Source organism: Phaenicophaeus curvirostris, chromosome 8, assembly GCF_032191515.1.
Source record: "Phaenicophaeus curvirostris isolate KB17595 chromosome 8, BPBGC_Pcur_1.0, whole genome shotgun sequence".
NCBI lineage: Eukaryota > Metazoa > Chordata > Aves > Cuculiformes > Cuculidae > Phaenicophaeus > Phaenicophaeus curvirostris.
The window spans coordinates 37,696,544-37,720,042 of NC_091399.1; the positions used below are offsets into that span (position 1 = coordinate 37,696,544).

At 45.9% G+C, this 23,499-nt stretch overlaps 1 protein-coding gene across 3 annotated transcripts in view; it reads left to right on the forward strand.

The window, feature by feature from the left end:
* The window catches only part of PDE4B (phosphodiesterase 4B), a 171,745-nt gene that overhangs the window by 98,494 nt on the left and 49,752 nt on the right, over window positions 1-23,499 (forward strand). For all 3 annotated transcript variants that reach the window (XM_069861962.1, XM_069861966.1, XM_069861963.1), the window contains exons 2-5: window positions 10,624-10,818; window positions 13,052-13,088; window positions 13,174-13,244; window positions 17,570-17,619. In XM_069861962.1, the coding sequence (XP_069718063.1) occupies window positions 10,624-10,818; window positions 13,052-13,088; window positions 13,174-13,244; window positions 17,570-17,619 (353 nt within the window). The remainder of the gene's footprint in view (window positions 1-10,623; window positions 10,819-13,051; window positions 13,089-13,173; window positions 13,245-17,569; window positions 17,620-23,499) is intronic.

Below are 23,499 nucleotides of genomic sequence, written 5' to 3' on the forward strand. Positions count from 1 at the left end.
AGGAGGAAGGGAGGGAGTTTGGATAGGCAGTGTGTCACTGCTGGTCCCTGCCATGGCTGCACTCAGGTATCCCTTGCAGCTTGCCAATGTCGTTAGTAAAAATGCAAATGTATGGAAATACAGTATTGTGCATGCCAGCAGATGTCATGTTTTGTATTTACTGCCTGTGCCTGCGCACATGCTGAAGTGTGGGGTGTATCTAGAGCTATGGTAACGGCGTTGCTGGCAGAGGCGCTACTGAAGAGGTCTCATTTGTGATGGTACAAGGTGCTTTTGACACCAGCCCCTTGCATGTGTCTTGCCTGTGTCTCTCCAGAGTGCCTGCCTGCTCTGCTGCTGGGCTTTGGCTTAGTGCAGGAGAGAAGGGACTGGGTCGGCGGCTTCCTGCCTTTCCCACACAGTGCCGAGGGGCAGGAAGGGGGCAAGGAGACCCCAGACCTTGACATCCCTCAAATAAGCAAGCTTCTACAGAGTGGCTAGATGTTCACTGGGATACAGCTCATCTGTGGTGATTCACAGATACCAGTGGGGAAAATGCAGGAACCATCTCTCTCTGAGTGAGCTGGGATGAGGGTTCCTTCCCATGTCCATCAGGAGCAAAGCCTGGGTTTCAGCTGTGGGATAAGCCTCCTACGCCACTGGGCTCTGTCCCACAACGTTGAAGTCAATTATACTATCAATCCCACCAGTAATAACATGAAGTTAGTGTTTACCCCCATTACTCCTACAGGAAAGCTGTTCCGTGATCTGTCTGCTCTTAAGGCGAAAAAAAAAAAAATCCTTCTCTAGTTTCTAGCCTCTATTTATTCACGTCCAGTTCATAACCACTTGCTCTTGTGCCAGCGTTGTCGTTTAGCGTGAATATCTCATCTCTTCTGCTGCCCTTTGTCCCTGGTACATGTACCGAGTCAGGGCATCATCCCTCAGTGGGTGTTTCAGCAGGGTGAATGAGCTGAGCCCCTCTGGCCTTGCTGTCAAGATCCTGATATGTTAATGGTAGCAAAACAAATGAGCAGCAAGAAGTGCGGTGTTGGCTGTGGCTGCGATTGACCAGGATGAAAGAGGAGCTGCAACTTGAAAATGTACATATGAGCCATTTCTCTGCATTTGCTTAGAAACACCATGATTGCCAGTGAAGTGCTTATAGCAAATATTCAATTGAAGTTGTATTAACCACAGGGTACTGATGTCCCTGGTTATTATTGCAGTGCCCTGGAAGAGGATGCCCTTTCCAGCCATCTATTTGGTACACATGCCAAACTGCTTAGAATAAACGTGACTTTCTGCCAGAGGGCCAGGTTTTTCCATTCTTAATATTTTGTCCTCAAATAGTACCAGTTGGCAGATGCTTATGATTTGGATGAGGCCACTTTTGCATTCAGCTTCTGCTGGGCCTGTAATGATCAATGAGAACTATAAAAAAGATTGTCCTTGAAATCACATCAGTATGCTTTGCTGTTGGCTATGTACAGTGTCTTTTCCTGTTGGTAAAAAAGATGAAGAGTATAGACATTTGAAAGATGTGAAGCAAGTAAAATTTTGCTGAAAGGTACCCAACTAGATTAATTATTTTTGGGAGGGCTGAGTCTCCAAAGGGTTTAATGATCTGGGTACCATCTTAGGACATTTAGTTGTCTTTTTGCTGGCAGGGAACACAGATACCAATTATGGATATAAATCAAAAAAAACCAGGCCAAATAATTATTTTATGAATGAAGTGAAAAGGCTTGGTGCATTTCTCAGTGCAGCAGCTTTCCACACATCCACTGCTGGACTTAGGGTGTTGTAGATGGGCTGAGGGCAGTTTAAAACATGAGTGCAGAAAATCTGTAAATCTTCTGACTCAAAAGCTGTCTGTCCTCCCAGCTCAGATTAGCCAGGTAAAATGGAAAAATCTGTGGTCTCTGCAACTTGTTAAAAATTATTGTCATTTTATTCCTGTCTCCAGTCTGTCTGACAGCAGATCAGAACAGCTATTTGATTTGTAGCTGCTGCCTCGAAGCAGCCTGTCGCAGCCAGCCGGAGTTATGGCAGAGCAAAGAGTCTCACTGTGAGCTTGCTGGCTTGTTTGAAAATGCAAAAGTGCCTCTTGGAGTCATGCCAGGCGATCCTTTTTTTAAGGTCAGGATGAAATAAACCGTGACTCTGGCTGGCAGCCTCATCATCTGGTTCTGTACAGATACGGGAACCCTTTCGTATGTACTGGAAGCAAAGATCATTTGCCGTACAGGACCCTTGAGACTCTTGCTGCTTGCTTGCATTTGCTGTTAGTGCACTATATGCTTTAAAAGAGTGTTAAGTGCAGATTACACGTAATAGATATACGAGATACTTTTAAGATATATTGATAAAAGATGCAATATATGGCTTAATTCCTCTTTTATTACTGCTAATACCCTGGTGGGGAAAATGTAAGGCCAGACCCAGTGTACCCACTTGATGGGTGGAATTACCCACCCCAAGCTGGCTCTGGGGAGGGAGCGGAGTTTGTGGGTTGGCAGAAACGCTCTAAGGTGTCCTGGAGCCCCAGCAGAAGGCACTGGACACAGCTGCGTCCTCGTGCTGGGGTCCTCATCACACGAGCCAGACTGCCACGGGCAGCCTCTTCCGCAGGAGGCAGCATCTGCGGCTGGTGTATGGGGTAAGAGAGTCTATAAAATGTTACAATGCTTAGATGCGGCTGTAAAAGGTGAACTGACACTGAACAGAGCACAACAGGCAGGACATATTGGGATAAATACTATCCTGTAACTTGAATGTAAACACCTGTGCTGCAGAGCAACACCGTTTCACAAAGCTGGTAATGCCAAAATCCAGCAAGTGTCTGCTGAGTAGCATGGTGCTGTCCCCCTGGTGCCTGTCCAGCACCTTTCCAGCGGGGAATAAATGGCAGTTGCCCCTTTGCAAGACCCAACTGGGTCCTTCGGCACAGCAAATGCACAGCCTGTGTGCCAGAGCAGATTTGGTTCTGATGAGTGGGTGGAGGGTGCTGGGCAGAAATTCCCACAAGGCAAGTAGAAGATCTGTCTAACGGCTGCATGGGAGAGCTAATACCTTGTTAATACCTCAGCTTGGGCAGCAACGGTAGAGAGGAAGAGCAGCTAATCCATACGTTGCTGGCTAGAATATTTTCAGGAGGAAAAGGCCCTTAGGAAGTGGCATTGCTGCCTGTGTGAAGAGTGATCACACTCATACCCAACTGCATTTACAAGCTCTGGAAGTGAAAATATGGAGGATGTCTGCTATGTTTAATTGCGCCTTCTATTTTTCAGAGGCTAATGGCAGTGAACCATAGCAAGATGATAAAATAGCCCAGAATGTATATTTGGTAAAATAACAAGTGGTTCATGGAATTCGGGATTTCTTCTTTGGGGGACTTAAACAACCACATGGTGTTAGCTTGTTACAGGATAATGTCAAGCTACTTATCTGTAGTAAACATGAAAAGGATTAGAATTCTTAGAACCCTCCATGCTAGAAGAAAATCCAAACTTGCTTTTACCTCCCTCCTGTACTTTTCTCACCATCTCCTGGTGACTGTTTGGGCACAGTGCAAGGCTGCAGCCAGGTCAGCCCCGCATCCTTAGGCATGCGTGGTGGCTCCACAGCCTAGTGGCTTTCAGCGGTGCTGGGGACTGAATGGCACTGGGGAGAAGTAACGACTCAAGGACCTAATGTGCCAGACTGAGAGTTTCAGGCAGTGGTTGCTGCAGACGCTGAACAAGCAGGTAGCACAATGCCTTCTTTGTAGTGAATAGTGATCTAAAAAGCTAAAAGAGTACTTTGTACCATCCTTCAACATCCAGCAGTGCTTGTGCCGAGCTGGCGGCTGAGCTTACATTTGCTGCTGTGCAAACTGTGAACCTCAGTAGCGTAATGCTAGAGTTAGAGGTGCTGCTGCTGGAGAGAGGTAAGGGCTCTGACTACATAGTTTTACCTTTGTGTTGTCCTGAAGATGGACCTTGGCTGCAAAGGGAATGCCACCAGCTCTCTGGTCTGCCTTGGACATGGGGCCTGTGATTCAAAGTTGTGTGTAAGCACAAGGCAAGCTAATTCCTGGCCCTGTCCTCCACGATGGGCTGTGGGCCATGGCAGGGGGGTGTGTTGTACCTGTTGAAGGAAAATGCTGCTAGGAGGCATGAACTTGTATATTCAGAGACAGCAAAGTCAAATAAACATATATTTTTGCGTTGTTATACATACGGAGGCTTAATAACATGTTTAGCGGCAGATGACAGTTTATATTGCAAACACTTAAATAAGTGCTGCTGGGATTTCTGTGCCAGGCAGCTGTGGTACGCATTGCTGGGAGGGAGTGCAAGGAGTTTGCTGGCTATATTTCAGGAGGCACGGGTGTTCAGGCTCTGGAGATAAAGAATTAGGAGCCACACAAGGGGCAAACCTGGCAGAGGAATTTCATCACTTTGAGAGGCCCCTGAAAGCTAGAAGGTGTTCCCCTTGATGGGAGAAGGAGAGAAGGAGAAATCAAAGTACTCTGCAGTGTTGAGAGCAGTCAGCCTCATGAAGCCTGGTGCTGGTGCTAGGTCATCTCCATTGGCTGTCGGTGTGCTCAGCGCCGGCACGCCTGCTGTGTATCCCATCCTGTTTCATTGAGTGCTGATGGTTTGAAGCCCAGACCTTTCCATGTGAAAGATTATTTAGAAAAAAAAAAGCAAGCTGTTTGGATAATGGAAAACAGGTGCACAAAATTAGATAGCAGTGAGAAGCAGTCATGCCTGTACAGATCTGAAGATGTAAGAAACAGCATTTTTCATTGCTAACGCTGTTGAAAATCCAGCTGAATGTCTTGGTGAAAAGCAGGTCTCTGATGATTGCGAGAGGATCTTTTTAAAGAGCAGAGTCTGCTTAGACTTCCTGAAATACTGTATTTTGGAAACATATTTGATACCATAGTAAAGGTGGCACTGTAGTTAGAAGATCAGGAGTAATGCCCTCAGGAATGAGCCTGAGAAGGCAAAGCAGATGGTAAACCCTCTTGTAGAGTCAGTGCTGTCATCCCCAGGAAAAGTGTAAATTCATAACATAAACAAAAAGTACACAAGCCTGCCTGGTTTGATAGACTTAAATGTGTCTGTCTTTGTGTTTCATGTTACAGATCTAACAAACTGTAGGGCTGTGTAGCTCTCATGGCAACCATTTGACTTGCAATGACTATTCAAATGACTCTGAATTACATCAAAATCGTGGTGCAATCCTGTTTTTCAGTTTTTGTGCCAAATCTTACCACGTTCCAAGGCTGCCGTCAGGCAATGCTAATTCAGGGACAGCGCACTCCGGATACTGTTTCTTCCTTATGCTATTCCACAAAATAGTTTTTGTGCCAAGACCCCCTTGCAGAAGTAGATCAAAGAGCTGGAAAGCTGAATTGTTGAATAAGTTGGAAGCAGCATCTTCTGCTGGGACACCTTGGCAACTGGCATGTTTTCACGTGAGGGTGGTGCTGTGCTGTGGGAAGGAGCAGGTCTGGCTTAGGATTGGTTTAGGACTGATTTGATAGGAACAGGTCCTCATGGACAGTGCAGGGAGCTGGCCCCATCACAGTGTGAGGGCAGAGATGGCTGAAGGGCGGTGGGGAGTCTCACAACAGAGATCCCTCTGTCTGCGGAGGCTTGGTTGGACTTTCCCGCTGTGATAAAGGATGGCAGTGGGTTTTAATGTAGAGAAATTATAGTCATTACTGTAAAAAACCACAGCATTTGGACAGCTGAGGCTTGCTTTTATTAATGTTCTTTGTTCTGCAGAATGACGCATGAAACCTTGTTGTGTTTTACAGCTGAGCATGATTTCTCCTGGCTTGCTGTTGCCTATTTCCTCCCTTTATTACTGTGTTAGGATCGCATCTTTCCGCAGGTTCAAAGCAAGCATCCCCTTCGCTGCCTGTTGGAGCGAGCCACAGCTAACTCCTGCCACCTGCTGTCTCTATCTTTGCTCTTCACTTTATTAAGATCCTGGTTTATTAAAATCTGCAGAGGGAGAAAAGAGACAGGGCTGCGGCTGCCTTGTCCCTTGCATTGACCCTCTTGCTGAGCGTTACTCTTCAGCCTCCCTGCTCCTCCTGCTGCCAGCCCCACTGCTTCCCCTTCTCCGTCACCCCTAGCTTTCCTCTCATCCAGCTAAGTAAATAGAGAGTCTGGACTCTGAGGTTAATTGAGGCCTGGCTCCAAGAGAAAGCCAGGGGACCGGCCACCTTCCTTCACAGCTCTGCAGCCCTGAAAGGGGTTACTCGCTGGGCTGTGGCACTGCCCTGGCCATTGCATGCTTTGACTTTCCTGGGCTGGTTGTGCTTTTGCCAGGTTGAGTTTTGCTTGTCGAGTCTGCTGTTCCCTTTGCCTGGCACTGGGATTTGTGGCTTTCTGCATCAACTGGATCCTCCTCTGCATCTGCTGCTGGGTTTCTGCTAGTGGTCAGTAACCCTGAGAATGTGCTCATCTTAGGAGTGCCACTCACCCGCTCTCATGAACTGAACATTCCTGAATTCTCTGGTAAAAACAGGCAGGGCTGAAGAGACTTGTTTTTGTCTGTCGCTCAAGTCCTTGATTTGCAGCTATTTTCAGGCCTAGGAATTGCCACTGATTCATATCAGTAGTTAACTAATGCTCATCCCATTCGGATGCTGTCACCTTTCCTCCTGTGGAGCCACTTTTTAGCTCTGTGCAACGGGGCTTAACTTCTTAGAAGTCCTCAGTAGCCCCCTGAGACTGTCACAACGCTTGGAAATGGCTGAATAAACCTGATAACATGTTGAAAGCTGGTGGGGAATGATGTGAGCTTGGTGGGCTGGAGCTCCCAAGGCTGGAAGCAAGGAATACTTTGTGGAGAGATCTATAGAGGACAGATGTTTATGTATCTCATATTGAATGATTTATAGGGACCTTAGATACCAGGTATGTGACCTACATGTTTAGGTAGCGTAATTTTGAGTCTCAGCAGTGCCCACTTAATACTGAGCCTGCTGGGCATCCACATGCTTGTGCAGAAGAGAGCCTGGCACCAGCATGGGAGGTAAGGGAAAGGAGCAGCACGTCATGGTGAGTGACTGTGCTTTGGGCCAAAGATATTTCACCCACCATCCCTTGGCATGGACATGGGGTGAGGAGCAACTGCAGAGTAACAGTTCGAGTGTTTGCTGGTATTTTATGGCTGGAACTTGCTGAACTGCTTTTGGTGCTCCTGTGCCAATGTTGTTTCACAAATTGGATGTCTTGACTGTGAGTGCTGTTGCTCGAAGATACTGCAAAGCAAATTTTAGCTTTTTTTTTTTTCTCTAGCCTGTTGTAGTGGTGCTTTGTCCTTTGCCATCTTTATTTTTAACCAGACAAATGAAGCTTTATTTTCCATTTATGAGAAGGCTGTGGGGTGCTGCAGAAGATCCAGTCATTTATTGCTCCACCCCAGTAAGTAGTTTCTGGAGACATTAAAAAAATCTGTTGGAGCACCCACTCCCTCCCAAGCACAAACACAACTATAAATACATCTTTATGTTATAAATATAACTCCTTAAGTAAAGTACGCAGTCCCTCAGATGCTATGTATCATTACTGATATTTGATAAATTGTTCAGTAATTCATCATCTGTTGCTTGTACAAAGTAGCTGGTGTATGAACTTGAAAGTGCCAGGAAGCAACTTGCATCAGGGGCTGCCACGTCAGGGTGTGCAGCCTGTGTTTCACCCGCACTGCTGCCTCCAGGGCGTCCCCCTCCTGCGTCACTGGACACAGTTTGGTGTCACGCCACAGTGTGGTGCTTGTCCAGGAAAGGCATTCAGTTGTATTGTATGGGAACCTGAAATGCTTCTGCAAAACCTAAGATTGAGGTTGTAGTTGGTGCCAGGTTTTGAGTGGTGAGAGAGTTTGTTCCCTGCTCTGCACCCTTCCTGCCGATACCCAGAGAACCAGGCTATGACACAGAGTCTGGATTTTAATCAGATTACTTGACTGTGAGGTAGAATGCCTTAATACTTGGAGGTGTCAGGTCACTGTCCGAACAGGGGAGAGGCTACTTTTTGTTCTTAACCTGCTTGTTCTTTCGTTCTGCACAGCCTTGTATCTGAATAATGCAGGTTGAGTACAGCAATGGCACCTTCCCATCAGCAGGTTTCCCCAAGATTCCCTACCGGTTATACCCTTCTGCTGTGTTTGGTGTTTCTCTACCCCCTCTCATTTATCTCTTGGTCAACCTGTATTGAATGTGTGTGTGTGGACTCACAGTAGAGAAGAGAGTAAACCGAGGTAAGTTTTGTAACTGGACGCAGACTCCCTTGTTTTTTTTCAGGGTTGCATGCGTTGCTTTCAGATCGACAAGAGATTTTGCTGGGTTCTTTTCCTAGGTACCTTGTCTGCCTCCCCGTGACATAGTAGGGTGGAGGAAGAGATGAAGTCTCCCTGCTGCTGTGCTCAGGGTGATCTATTAACTTAATACGATGAGTGGGAACAGGCAGTAATGAGGAGGGATAGAGAAATATATGGCAGGGACTGCAGCGCATTGTTGTGGCCATGGTCCGAGTGCATGCTCAGCTGGGTGGCATGGTTAAGGGTGGTCATCAGGCACAAGAAATTGGGAGAACATCGGGAATGGGGGGAAGCATGTGCTGTGTCAGGAGTGAGGACTTGGCTCCCGCTGCAAGTGAGGTAGAGCCTCGGACTTCCAAAGGCAAGAAAATTCATACTGAACGCAGCCGTACTTCACTTGGCTTAGTTGGAATATAGTCACACATATGGTATTTATATCAGGTCCAAGTGCCCAGGTAGGGGAGTCCAACCTGCTTATTTTCAGGGTTTACAAGGGGTGTAAAACTTACTAAAGTGTCCAGAGTGACTTCAGCCACAAGTTGCATCTGCCAAGTTATGAAACCGTAAGAAACTGGGTGTGTAATGGAAACGGTGACAGAAGGTTAGGGTCTTTTTTATTATTTTTGTAAGCAGTCCTCCATTTTGCAGCCCAGCTACTTGAAAGTCGCAGAACTGGTATTTCAAGTAGCTAAGCCGTGAACTATGGCTGAAAAGAGACTTGGGCATCCAGCTCGCAAAATTGCCAAGTCCTCACTAATCTCACAGGATTTCAAGAGTTTGCTTCCAGAACAGAAGGAGACAGGGCTTGACTGGAGGATAGTGACACGTCACAGCTCCTTGAGCCCCTGTTACACTTGCAAGGCTTAGCATGAAGTTTGAAAAATCAACCCCCTTGACTCCTGCAAACGCTGCAGCTGTGGGGTGGCATGGGGAGAGCTGCAGAGCTTGGGGATGACGTTTGGCTGCTGTGCGTACTGAGAGTGACAGGAGCTGCACTGAGCTTAGCAAAGTTCAAGCTGAAAGGGGTCTGAGCAGATGCAGTCAGGAAAGAAGCTTCCAGATTAAATATTTTATTGTTATGCAGAGTCCTGCTTGCATACAATAGAAATATGCCAGTGAGAGGCTCCAGTAAATGTGGCCCTGCATCTCCAGTACTGAGTGAATGAGAGGATGTGAGCAATGTCAGCGCGATACGCTTACAGAATCACAGAATCACAGAATAACCAGGTTGGAAGAGACCCACACCAGTCTCACCAGTGCCGAGTACAGAGGGAGAATAACCTCCCTGGACCTGCTGGTCACACCGTTTCTGATACAAGCCAAGATGCCATTGGCCTTCTTGGCCACCTGGGCACACTGCTGGCTCATATTCAGTCGGTTGTCAACCAACACCCCCAGGTCCCTCTCCTCCAGGCAGCTTTCTAGACAGACTTCTTCTAGTCTGTAGCACTGCACAGGGTTGTTGTGCCCCAAGTGCACGACCCGGCATTTGGCCTTGTTAAACCTCATGCCATTGGACTCAGCCCAGCGGTCCAGCCTGTTCAGATCCCTTTGCAGAGCCTCCCGACCCTCCAGCAGATCGACACTTCCACCCAGCTTAGTGTCATCCGCAAACTTGCTCAGGGTGCACTCGATGCCTTCATCCAGATCATTGATGAAGACATTGAACAGGGCTGGACCCAGCACTGAGCCCTGGGGGACCCCACTTGTCACTGGCCTCCAGCTGGATTTCACACCATTTCCCACCACTCTCTGGGCCCGGCCAGCCAACCAGTTTTCCACCCAGGAGAGTGTGCGCCTGTCCAGGCCAGAGGCTGACAGTTTCTCAAGCAGAATGCTGTGAGAAACTGTGTCAAAGGCTTTGCTGAAGTCCAGGAAGACCACATCCACAGCCTTTCCCTCATCCAGCAGCCGAGTCACTTTGTCATAGAAGGCGATCAGGTTAGTCTGGCAAGACCTGCCTTTTGTGAACCCATGTTGACTGGGCCTGATCACCCGTTTCTCTTGCATGTGCTTCATGATAGCACTCAAGATCACCTGCTCCATGACTTTCCCTGGCACTGAGGTCAGACTGACAGGCCTGTAGTTTCCTGGGTCCTCCCTGCGGCCCTTTTTGTAGATGGGCACAACATCAGCCAGCCTCCAGTCCAGTGGGACTTCCCCAGTCTTCCAGGACTGTTGGAAGATGATGGAAAGGGGTTTGGCCAGCACATCCGCCAGCTCCTTCAGTACTGCTTAGGGCAGTCCTGCGCCATGCACTGAAAACATCTTTTGGAAGATGTGGATGACATGCAGTATGTGTTTCATTTGCAGCTTCGATGTGGAAAATGGTCCGTCACCAGGTCGCAGCCCACTGGACCCGCAGGCCAGCTCCTCGTCAGGACTCGTATTGCACACGACGTTCCCAGGCCACAGCCAGCGCAGGGAGTCGTTCCTGTACAGATCTGACAGCGACTATGACTTATCACCAAAGACGATGTCCAGGAACTCTTCTCTCCCAAGTGAACAGTAAGCATAAATTCAGTCGTGTTTCACAGTAACTAAGAGCTTTACATGGCCTCCTGTAATCCGCAGAGCTCTTTCAGGAGGTGCTTATGTGTGGTACTCTCATTTCATAGCCTGAGTGCCTGAGACAGTTGCTTTTAAAGTCTGCCAAGGCATGACTTCCCCCTCCCCATCCCATCCTTGAAACATTCCCCTTTTCACAGAATCACAGAATAACCAGGTTGGAAGAGACCCACCAGATCATCGAGTCCAACCGTTCCTATCAAACACTAACCATGGTTTCTCCATGGTTTAGCAGAAGAGCTGTCAAATCCATACCCTGACATAACAGGGAATTATTGCATTTTACCTTTCCTGGTACTAGTTCTTCACATGGAATTGTTTGGGGTGTGAAACACTTGTAGGTAATTGTAGGGTAGTGTCTGGGCTGTGCTCAGAGCAGATACCACTGCAAGATGCCTGTCTCTCCTGCAGGCAGGAGAACCGTGTCACTCCAGTGCTTGGCTTGCTTGCACACTCTTTTCTCTGTTATACTCTCACCGTGCATTCCCAGAGCCTGGTTAACATCATCTCTGCTTTTTCTTAAGTAGGTAATGCTCCATTAGCCTGGACAATAGAAATATGACTGTACTTGTATTTACAGTATTACTTTTCTCCGTCCTGTTTTCTGTCATGGGTTGTTCGCTAGAACTGAGTGGAAAATACAGCAGAAAGCCGAGACAGATGGTTGAGCTAGAGAGGATCAGTACAACACAGAGCATGGAGCTTAAATGAGTGTCCTGGATATGCAGCCCTTTATTTTAAAAGGCACAGTTTTAAGTTTTAAAGTGATCATTAAGCTATAAAAAAAGTGCTCATAAAAAAGTTAAGCTGTTATGAAAGCCCTGAAGTTTTGTCATGAAATAGAAATCTAAATATTAGCAAGATCCACAAGAATTCTCCTGACAGAGAACATCCCTGTTAGTTAACATCTAGTAAATGTTTACCAGAGACAAAGTAACCGCTCTGAGTTATGCAAATACCATGTAAACGATGGATTTTAATACCTGATTGGTGTTCCCAGCAGTGTGCTGGTGAACACAGCTGTACTGTGGCAGGGAGAGTCCCATCCAGCTGTACTCACCCCCGACATCTCCTCCAGCGTCTTAGCTGCCTGCAGTTAGAGGTGTCTGTTTACTGCAGGTATCAAGGCTTCTGCAGCACTTGGGGGAGTCAGCATCTCATATCAGTGATATGATGTCAGTGTTGAGATAACTTCAATTAAAATGTAGCCTTAGCAGCACTGATACCTGAGTCTGGACAAGTAGACATACTCTGTGGCAGCACAGCCAGGGAGAATACCCCTGAAGGGTATTTGAAGGGGCCTAGCATTGGTGGACACCTGTTTAGAATTGCCCATGACAGCCTGAGGCCATGCCTGCTCTCTTCTGCCTGCAGCCGTGCCTTATCTCTCCTGCGTGCAGCCATGCCCAGTCTCTCCTGTCTGCAGCTGTACCTGTTCTGTCTGCAGCCATGCCCCATCTTTCCTGTGTGCAGATGCGTTTGCTTTCCTGCCTGCAGCCGTGCCTGCTTTCCTGCCCTCACACAGTGCATTAGGTGCACATTACAGAACATCAAGGGATGGGAGCCCACCAGCAGCCTCACTGGATTCCCTTGCTTTCCAACCACAATCAGGTCTGCAGTGTGCAGCAATACCTCTGCCCTGCTGTGTATCAGTTAGATAAATCATACTGGATTTTGTATATATGCAGAAGTACTATATACAGTATTGCAAAAAAAAAATCCCTCCTGTTGATGGTGACAATGTATTTTTCTCAGAACTTCTGCTCAAATCTTCCATGATGAAAACAGCCAGATAAAAACCCAGAGCCTGAATAACATTAGAGAATGTGGCAGAGATCAACAAAAGCCAGGAAATTCAAAGCTGACCTTTCCCTGGACCGTTATGTGTTTTTTTCCACCGTGGTGCTGCCTTAACTTTTGAATTTCCTGTCTTTTATTGCCTGGTGTTACCAATCCGAACAGCCACTCAAGCCGAGTTGTTTTGGGTAGGCACTGAGAGACCTTTCCATTAGAAATGCGGTTTTATGTAGTGTTAAATAAACGCTGCGTGGGTTCATGTTTTTTTGCCATGGGCGCTGCCTAGGGAAACCTCCCTCTGTCAAATGCTTTTTCTCTGAGGCGAACAACGCCCTGTTTGAGGTAAATTTACACATTTTCTCCATTTTTTCCTTAGGCATGGGGATGACCTGATCGTCACACCTTTTGCCCAGGTGAGTTGGCTTCTCAGATTGAGACAAAACCCACCTAAAACTTTAGGCAGAGAAGATAACGTCTCTGGTTTTGGCTCCCTCATAGGTGCTGGCGAGTCTACGAAGCGTAAGGAACAACTTCACGCTCCTCACCAATTTGCACGGCACCTCCAACAAGTAAGAGCATCTTTTTTCATTCCCTTGTAGCTCACACGCAGCAGGGGCCGGTGGGCTCTAAGCATGGGAGGCAGTCACTGTTCCCCACCTGCCGCCCCCCAGCTCGGACCACACCGGCCCTGGGGCTACATCCACGCTTGCCCGAAGTCCCCTTTGCAGAGGACACCAGGGGGAGCCAGCCAGCCACCTTCTCCCCAGGCCACATCCCCAGGGGCATCGAATCATAGAATGGATTGGGTTGGAAAAGGCCTTAAAGACTATCCAGTTCGACCCCCGCTGCCACGGGCAGGGACACCTCCTGCTGGATCAGGTTGCTCAAATCCCCATCCAACCTGGCCTTGAACACCTCTAGGGATGCAGCAGCCACAACTTCCCTGGGCAACCTGTGCCAGTGCCTCACCACCCTCATATTGAAGAATTTCTTCCTAATGTCTAATCTAAGTCCTCTCCCGTACAATTTAAAGCCATTCCCCCTTGTCCTTTCACTACAAGCCTTTGTAAGCAGTCCCTCCCCAGTTTTATTTTAGCCCCTGGTACTGGAAGGTCACCATAAGATCTCCCCGGAGCCTTCTCTTCTCCAGGCTGAACAACCCCAACTCTCTCAGCCTGTCCTCATGGCAGAGGTGCTCCATTCTTTGGATCATCTTTGTGCCCTTCTCTGGACGGGTTCCAACAGTTTCATATCCTCCTTATGTTGGGGATTCCAGAACTGTACAGAATACTCCAGATCAGGTCTCACAAGAGAGGAATAGAGGGGCAGAATCCTCTCCATCACCCTGCTGGCCACGCTTCTTTTGATGCAGCCCAAGAATCAGTTGGCCTTCTGGGCTGCGAGTGCACATTGCTGGCTCCTATCGAGCTTCTCATCAACCAGCGCTCAGGACTCCTAGGGCAATAGGCAGGTCAGGCACCGCTCCCTCTAGTGGCCACCGACTGGAGCGATTGGAAAAGCTCAGAGAACCTGAGAAGAGACGTTTTTCTGCTTGGGAAGAGTTGCAGCACGTTCCTAGGCATGTTGGGTGCGTGGGATGTGGTATCTTCTTCGTTTTTGCCATCTTGGTTGGCCCAGGCATTTGTTAGGTGTGCAGCTCAGAGTGAAGGCGTCGCTGGTGTTTGGTCAAGCCGTGGTGCTGGACAGCATTTCCATGGGTGGTTCACAAAGAAAGGCAGTCATGGGCAAACAGTAAGCTCCAAGGAGGGGAACCCCAAGAGGGAAGCTGTGGGGATGGTGAGGGTTTCCCCGGCAGGGCAGGCAGCAGCGTCCTGCAGCTCAGCACTGAGGGGCTTCCTGGGGGACCAGCCTGTGCTTCCTTCCTACAATGCCTTTTTTGAGACTATAATTGCACTGAATAGGGAAGGTGATGCATTGAACTTAAGAGAAGGATGTTTTTTTCATACCTGCTGAACAGGAGAAACCCAACAAGCTCCTTTTTATACTTTTGACCGGAATTACCATTTCCCCCTAGCTATTTGTAATGAGCCAGTCATCATCATTTTCTAGCCTGTTTTGCCCCAAGAGAGCCATTTTGCATGAAAGTGGCATCATTATTTCCTGGCTATGTTGGGTACGCACCCACCCATCCCATCCTTGGACTGGCAGGCGCTGCTTGCTCCAAGTGTTCTGCTGGCTCCTGAAGTGTGGGACAAGGTGCAAAAATCCAGTGGGACTGCAGGCTGGCTTCACTGCTGCACATGTGAGTGGTATCGCCCGATTGCCCACTGTGGGCTCTGCTTTCTTCTTCCAATGAAATCTTATATTTTATATAAAGCCCAGTATTTTATCCGAGTGTATGGTTTTCCTCTTGTTGATTTCTGTTTGCAAAGTTTGATTGGAAGAAACTGCTGCATTCCAAAATGGAGATTAATAGAAAAACAGATGGCTGAAATAGATTCCTTTTTTTGAAGTTTTGCTTTTTTGAACAGCTCAAGCATTTCAGCTTATGAGGACTCTGAAATTGGACAGGGCTGGAAGGAAGCGGGGGCGTAACCTGTAGGACACAGGGGCATCTTACAGTGTCCTTTTGAAAACATTCCCAGATTTGATTAAGGTATAAAGTCATGCGGCCAGCCAAAATAAAAGTCATTAACTGTTTAAACCATTATATACCAAACATCCAAGTCCGTGGCAGAATGTGCTTCCAGGTGCTGCAGAGCTTCCTGCACACTTTCCAAACAGTTCTGCTGGGTTAGAGCCGTGCTGCCAGCTCATGATTTTATCATATGTCTCATAATATGTGGTATTTTACTGAAACTTCTACTCGGGGATCATGAGAATCTCAGCTTTTCTTTAGCTCCTGCTCTTCCCTCTTCTTTCCTCTCTTCCATCCCTCCTGCCCTGAGAATGAAAAAGAGGATGCCGTCCTGCATATTTACAGAAATGCTGGAAAATATGAATGTTAAGGGCTGGAGGAAAAAAAACCAAGTAGAAGTCATGTTTTTTGGACTTTAACATCAGGGGTTTTAGGACAGTTTCCTGATTGGAACAGAGGAGAGTATGATTAATGGTTTCAGAGTGCCTGAGTTTGGCAGATGTAGCCCAGAACATGGTCAGAAAGCGTCTGGCGCCTACTCCTCTTAACACTTGCCGGCAAGCAAGATGGAGCTGGAAGTGGGAGCTATGTATGCTTGAGTGTGGTGGTGTCTAGGAAGGGACTGTGCAGTGAAAATGCAAATTTCTGGATCTCTGTTGCCTGAGCCCTGGCTGCTGCGGAAACTAGGATGGGCACGGCCAGGACATAGTTTGAGGATGCTGGGAGCAGTGCTGTTCCTTTTCAGGCTCTGCAGCGGGAAATACCCTGTGGAATATTAGTTCATCCCTCCCCGCCCCCCACCAAAGGCATGTCTGTGCAACTCAGCACAGGGTTTGGAGATACCTGGAGCACATCTCCCCAGATACTGGAAGCCCCAGTGCGGTGTCCATATTGGGGAGTTTCTGTTTTTCAGAGATTTCAAGATTTGGCTTTTCAAAGGCTCAGCAGAGGCAGGTTGGGGCAGATTTTCAGAGAAGTCAGCATCCAACACGTGCGCCCTGCGCTCAGCCCTTCGAAGCATCTGAGTCCCGCAGCTCGCTCCAGAAAAGCTGAGCCTTTGAAATCCCAGCCGGCAAGTGGGTGCTCTGCCCAGGGGAGCCTGCTGCTCAGGAGCAGGTTTGGAGCCCCGCTGGACCACGTGCCACCAGCAGACTGCAAGGCTAGGGCCAAGGGTTTGAAGCAGGACTGTAGCTGTAACTCTATTGCAGATCTTAGCTGGTTAGCAGGGCCTTCCTGGAGCCCTTCTGAAGAAGCCCCTGGAGCTACAATTGCAGCAGAATTGAGCTGCTCACTTGCTTTGATTTTAGCTTCAAAGGAGAGCTGGCAAATAATGGCTGTTTCAGTTCTGTTCTGACTCAAAAAACTTGGGTTAGGAGGTTGGCTAAGAAAGAGTGTGGGGAAATCTGGCTTCAGTTAAAATGTATCAGAAACTTCTTAGAGAAGCAAAAGCCCCAAGTTTCATTTTTGGTCAGCCTGAAAAATTGCATTCAGTCCAACATGAAGGATCTTGATTTTAGTGTCAACCCTTTTTTTACTTCTTTAAAAAAGAAGTTTCTTTTTTTTCCCAAGTAAATTATGGTTTCAGCTTGAAAAATTAACAGTTTTATTTGGCGAATCTCACAATGAAATATTTTGACACTTGGAGAAATACTTCACCATTTTTCCAGTCAGACCCTGTTTGCTTGGATTGAGCCAGTTTTTCAAATAGCTTTTGGTCCTTCAAAAATCCAGTCTTTTCTGATGAAATTGTTGCTCCTAGTCAAAAAAGAAGGTCCTTCAGCTGCTTCAGAGCTTTTGCTAGTGACTGCAGTATCCTCTTACTCGCTTTCAGGTGCAATTCAAACTGTTAACTGGTGGGTTTAAAGGCACAAGTTTCTCACCTTGCCTAAGGCATTGCCTTGGTGTAGTAGCTGGCATTGCTTCAGGGCTCAGTCCAGACCTTGTAGGGAAAAGCTTTTCAGGAGAAGGTCTTGATTCTGGAGACCCACTGACCCCTTCAGCCACAGAGACCAGCCCTTGCTGACTTCCAGCCATATTTTGAGCAGAAAGTTGTGAAAGCAGTGTGGGATGATGGCACATCTTTCCTTTTCAGCATGTGCGTGTGCTTAGCTGGGGGGCATAAAGTCTTTGGATTTTCCTATCAGATATATGGATATTGCCAATTAACTGCCATATAAATTTGAAGTGGTTTGGGCTTTTTTGTGAGTGTGAAAAAGAGCTGGCAGTTTGAAGTGCCAACAGGGTTTGAAATCATAAAATAATACCTATTTATAAAGTATTCTTTATCTCTCTTAGGAGATCTCCAGCAACGAGTCAGCCGCCTGTCTCCAGAGTTAACCTGCAAGGTACGTGTGTGTCTTTGATAATCACCTGCAAGGTCAGATGCAGACGAAGGCTTGTTGCACATCATTTTACGAACAGCTGCTTCTCTGCCCCTCTCCCTCTGGTGCAATTCCAGGCTTACAGAGCTTCTTCTGGGTTACTTGTGTAAAACCAATACAAGAGAACCAGCAGGCCCAAATACTGTTATTTTCATGTTTAGGGATTGGATTTATTCGTGCATGTTAGCATAAAAGCCAAACATGATTTTGGTTTGATAGTCACGGCCACAGTGACTGCTGTTGTTCTGAGCCCCTGTGCTGCACAGGCCTGAACAAGCCCCAGCCTACAAGCATTGAACAGGTTCAGACACAACTGTTGGTTTTTTTTTTTTTAATTCTGTTTATTTCAGTTTGTTTCCGTGTAATGCATGTAAAAATTGCAATCTTAAAAACCTTTCTCAGGTTAAACTTCCTCTGCTTTTATTAAGCTGCCTCGGAAGGCTTTTCTTCTGTTTTGTTGTTTGCTTTCGGTCTTTTGGAATCTACATTTAGCAATTGAACCAAAGCAGAAGTCAGGGAGTGCAGTTAATCATATCTTCTTTCCTGTCTGCTCCCCTGCTGCACACCGTGTCCCTCTGTCACCTTGTCCTCACCCCTGTGTCAGGTCAGAGACCACAACAAGCACGAGCAGGTCTGGCTGCAGTCACAGAGGAGAATAACACAGAGCAAAGCCTCTGGATGGAGGGCGCCAGGCAGTGCGCTGCCTACATCCTGCACTAGAGTCGGGGCGAGCTTCTTCCTGCGGTGCCACAGCAAGGTGGGGAGGGCAGCAGTGGGAGCCCAGCAAGTAGAGGCAGGAAGAAGTTGTGGTGGAAACAGGGGGCTGCTCAGATAGAGTGAAAGACTGAGGGTGGGAAGAAGACAACCTCCCATTTACGTACGGAATATTTCCTTATTTTTACACCTGGGTTTAGCCTTGCAGTGCTGAGCACTTGTGGGACCTCTCTCAGGAACAGAGCAAGCCCTTCTTGCACTAATTTACAGGTTACTCCCACAGAGAAGGAGAAGAGTCCCCATCTGTAAGGTTAACTCAGCTTTTCTAATAACTATATGCTTTGGAGGGACTAATAAGCTTAATTTTTACAGTTTGTGAAGCCTGGATCACTATAATTTCCTGTCATGCTGTGTATTATTTACTGTCTAGGGACAGACATAGTTCTGGACACTTCCAGGTTAAGTACCTCAAAACTTGTTAATAGGATGTGAAAACCTCTGATGCAGAAGAAAGCTGGGCATCTCAATCTTAAATGCCTTCTTCACTTCCTTTCTGTAAACAGTGTTGAGTTAGGGCTAGTAGAAATGCAGCTTGTCACTGTGTTTAAAGTCTGTTCTAGCAAAACTTCGATTTTGTGGGTTGCGTGAAAAAAGTCATGGAAAATTTCATACCAGAGATCTGTTTATATAGGTTACAGAATCTAGTAACGAGGAGAGAATTCCCATCCAGGAATTTTTAGATTAATTTTCTTAACACTTTCTATGGAAAGAATCACTTTCAACTTAATGGATATTTTTCTACCCTAGTTCCAAGATGAGCCTTTTAGCTAACCCAAGCTTATAGTGCCCAAATGCATGAAAATTCCTGCTTCTTTTTTCTATAAAAAAGTCTGACACACATAATGTAGAACAAGTTTTATGCTACCCTGCAAAGCTCCGAAAGAGAAGACAACTAAGAAGAAACCCAACTTTTAGCATTTTTAACCTTGTGATCATGAGTTTTGTTTTTTATGTTTTAGTGCTAGCAATTATATGTGGATTGGTGAATATATCTAAAATAAATTGCATTAACATCTTACCTGAGATGTGAAAAAAGAAAATGTCTTATGTGGAAATGAGCCATGCTGGGTGCATTTTCAGTATGCAGATTTCTGTGTGGTGACCAAAGGGCTGGGGAAGAAAACTGCAGCTCAGCAGCTTGTGGGATTTGTAAAAAGTAGAGAAGTATGGGCTAGATTTGTGGCCCTTGAAGTAAATGAGTTCTTAACCATGTAACTTAACTGACTTCAGGTGGAATCTTCAAATGAAACCAGAAAAAGGTTTGTAGCATTACAATTTTAGTGAATAGTGATCATGTGTAGGTAAGAAGAAACTTTTCTAAGGTTGATAGGAAATTATGCTATTTCCTACTTGAAAGAAGCCAATATTGACCAATTAGTGAATGAACAGATTATTAGTGAAAAAGCCTGGAGTTCTTAGTTAAATTCAGTTTCAGAGTTTTGTTGATGGACATCATCAGCTCTAACGAGGCTTCATCTCCAGGCTGAAGCAACCCCTTCCTGACATTACATCTGCCATAGCATCACTCCCCTGTGCTGGGGGTGTCAGGACTGAGCTTGCTGAGAAGGGACAAGAGCTCTGCCACATTGAAGGAAAACTCTGGAAAAGACTGCCACACTCATGAATTCACAGGTAGCTTGCAAGATCTAGAGCCACAGCCAAAAGATGGGATACACTCTTCTGAGGGAGGCCAGTGCCCAGACCCCTGCCTATTTGCTTCCATGATGGGTAGTGTACCTCAGCTCGCATCCTCCTCATGAGAAAACAGAAGCGTAGTGGGGAATGCTGATGTTATTCGATCTTGCCATTTTTTTTTTTTTCTTATGTTCTGCTATTCTAGCATGTAAGCCAGGACTGTTCTCAGTTTCTGACCTTTTTCACTCGTTGCATTTGTTGGCCCCATTTTGCTGCCTAGAGTGCATTCCAGATTCCTGTAGAGCCTCTCTTGTTTCCTGTGGGGGACATAGTTATTCTGTCCAGCCGATCCCTTGATCAGTTTGGTGATTGCCTGCCTTTCACTATTTCCAGCTATTTTTACGTATTGTAACTCATTTCAGTAAAGCAGAAAACAATGATGGCCATATTATTTCTAAGGAAGTTTCCATTTAAATGCATCAAGAACAAAGATTTTTAGGTTTGGGGTTTTTTTCAGTGTGTGCAGTTTTTTTTCCCTAGATGACTACTGATTTGGAAATTATGAAAGGAAGGAGAGATTTTCCTGTCAGAACACTTCCAGTTATGTGCCAATGTGTCTGAAAGGACGCAAGTGTTTTTCCTGAAAGTTTTGGAGAAGGAAACAGTAATGTTTTGATTGGGACCAGGCTGCGTTACATCCCTCTAGATAAAAGAATGTGTTTGGAAATGAAATGTGGTTATATTCTGTAGATTGGTTAGTCGTCAAAGCTCAGAATTTTATTTTAGCTCTCCCATGTCACACATTGATTCATAGATTTACCACAGTCAATTGACATCAGTATGAGCACCTTGTATATGTCTCCTTTTATTTGTCACTAGTGGAGTGATTTATATCCTGTTATGAAAAGTACAGAACTCAAGGTTTAAAGCAAACTAGCATCCATTAGTAAAATTACCCTGGAGGGAGACAAATTACATTCAGCATTTGCACTAGAAGTAATTCATGCCAGCTGTTTATTCCAGCTAGAGTATTATAGGATTTGTCAGTTGCTTCAAACTGAGAGGATCCAAATCTGTTGCTAGTGTACTCCCAAGGAGTTGCATCACTGAGGACCGTGGCCTGTGGTGAAATGAATGACTGGTGTCGAAATTACAAAATTCTTTTTTGCTTTCATTTTCTTGAAAGTGTGAAAAGTTTTGGGCAGTTTTTTTCATGGGACAAAGTGCTTTCAAAGCTGATACTGATGTCACTGTAAATTTCAGAGCTTTCTTAGCTTATAACCATAGCCATAAAAGGAATATGTATTGAACATCCTGTGTTTTGTCCTTGGTATCAGCTGAAGTAAATCTGGCAGATTTTTCCTGTTATTTTGTTATAACTGCAGATCACAGGAACGAACAAAATTGCATTTATGAATTAACTGACAAACCATAACATGGGAATACGAAGCCATAGCAAAAAAAAAGTACATAAATCCTTAATCAGTGCATGTACTTCACAGCTGGGAAGGATAATGGGAATACTTCAGACCAAGAGTTTCCAAAGCGGTGTGTAGTATTATGGAATGCAGAGCCAGGATTATAAATGACTGCTACCCAGCTACCTTGTGTGGAGTTATACAGTGATAGAAGCACATTGTGACACAAGTGTCTGTGATGTTTCTTTCTCCTGTTCTCTTTTTTTTTTATTTCTAAATGTGGCCTCTGCCACAGTTACTTGCATTTACCTTTGTGCTGCATTGGGCTCAGTGAATCCATCAGTACCTTCTCTTCTCAGTTCAGCTCTCTTCTCTCCTGACATCAGTGAAAGGTCTTTAGTTCCTACCCAACTGATTCAACTAATAAAATATTTAACCAGCAACAAGTCTGGTGGTTCCTGCTTAGTTTTGTTCCTTCCTCCATATTTATTTACTCTGCTCTGAATTAAGTCATCTTTCAATGGCTACCACATTCAGTTTAAGCCTCTCCTTCTTTCACCTATTTTGGTACTATCTTTGCTGCATCTGTTTTGTTTCCTTTGCACTTCTCCCAGGATTTTTTCATATTGTCCAATTTTACCACAGTCTCTCAGCTCAGCATGTGATCAGTGCTGTTCTTTCATATTTCCAGTATCAAGGCCTCTCCCTCCTTGCGTGACAAGGACCATGTACCTGGCCTTTGTGTTTGTCTGGACTAGCACTGGCTCCTCGTACCATCACCTTACCTTTGCAGTACGTGTCTAAAAGCTTGTGTGTTAGCCATGGGTGCTGCCCTAAATGAACCCCGGCCGTCACAGAGGCTGCAGAGAAGGTGATTCATCAGTTGTATGCAACAGGGAGCAAGAAACCTCTTCTAGATGAAGAGGAGGGCAGTGGAGAGTTGGCACATTCCTGGCAGAAGATTGATACCCAAATGGACAATGTTTTCTCTTACTGGTTTGTGAGGTGGGCTGTTGCATTTTGGTGTTGCCCATGGCTGACAGGAGCAAAGCATAGTGTTAAGGGTCAAACAGTGTTGTGTCCTCCCTGGAGCTGGGAGAGGTTTGCTAAAACCTTTTTCAAGAGCAGGCAATTGACTGCCCCTTGGATACTTTCAACATTAAATAGTTATAGTTTGCCCTTACAACAAATTCTGTATCTGGCAATATTATATAGCTGATTTGCTTTGCAACCTGAGGCTTTGGGATATGTCTCACACAGGCTTCTTGGGGCTCATGGAATTAAAGCTTTGTTAAAATTCCTCTCTGGGGGTGGGAGTGAAAGATTGATATTTTTCTTGCTTGTGCCTTACCCTCTGCTTTCCTGCACATCTGCACGTTTTTCTGCACTTCTCGCATGCCTTTACACGAACTCGGAACTTGTACTCTTTCATTTTTTATGTGGGTGTAAGATGTACACAGACTCGTGCACGAACATTTGTATAAAGCATAAACAAAAGACTGGATGATGCTAGTGCTTGTGCTAGTGAGACTCCCAACTTTTTGTAGGAGTTAACAAGCCCTGTGCATCAAAGTCAGCTCTCGGTTACAAATAAATCCCAAGTGATTAGTATGGAGCTAGTGTGCTTGCACCATGCTTCCTATGCTTGGCCTGCAGAGGATGGGTCTGAGCTTGTATGAAATAGAGGATTCATTTTGAAATTCTGTTGGTCTGCTGTGAGCATGGCCTTTTGAATTTGAGATGGACTGTACAAATCAAGCAGATGCAGTGTTTCAGGCTTTTAACAAACGTGCAAGAGGAGCCATTTATGACCAAATAGCTGAGCCAAAAAGTGACTGACTGTGCACAGTAATTTTGGTGGTGATGTAGACCTATCTATAAATATTATAATCTATGAAAATTACTTTTTAAAGGATGCAGTGTTATAATGATGCATGTTGTTTAGAAACTAAACAAAACTGTAAAGGAAGTTAGATAGTTATCAACTTAATGATGTGACTGAGTAAGATTAAGGCTG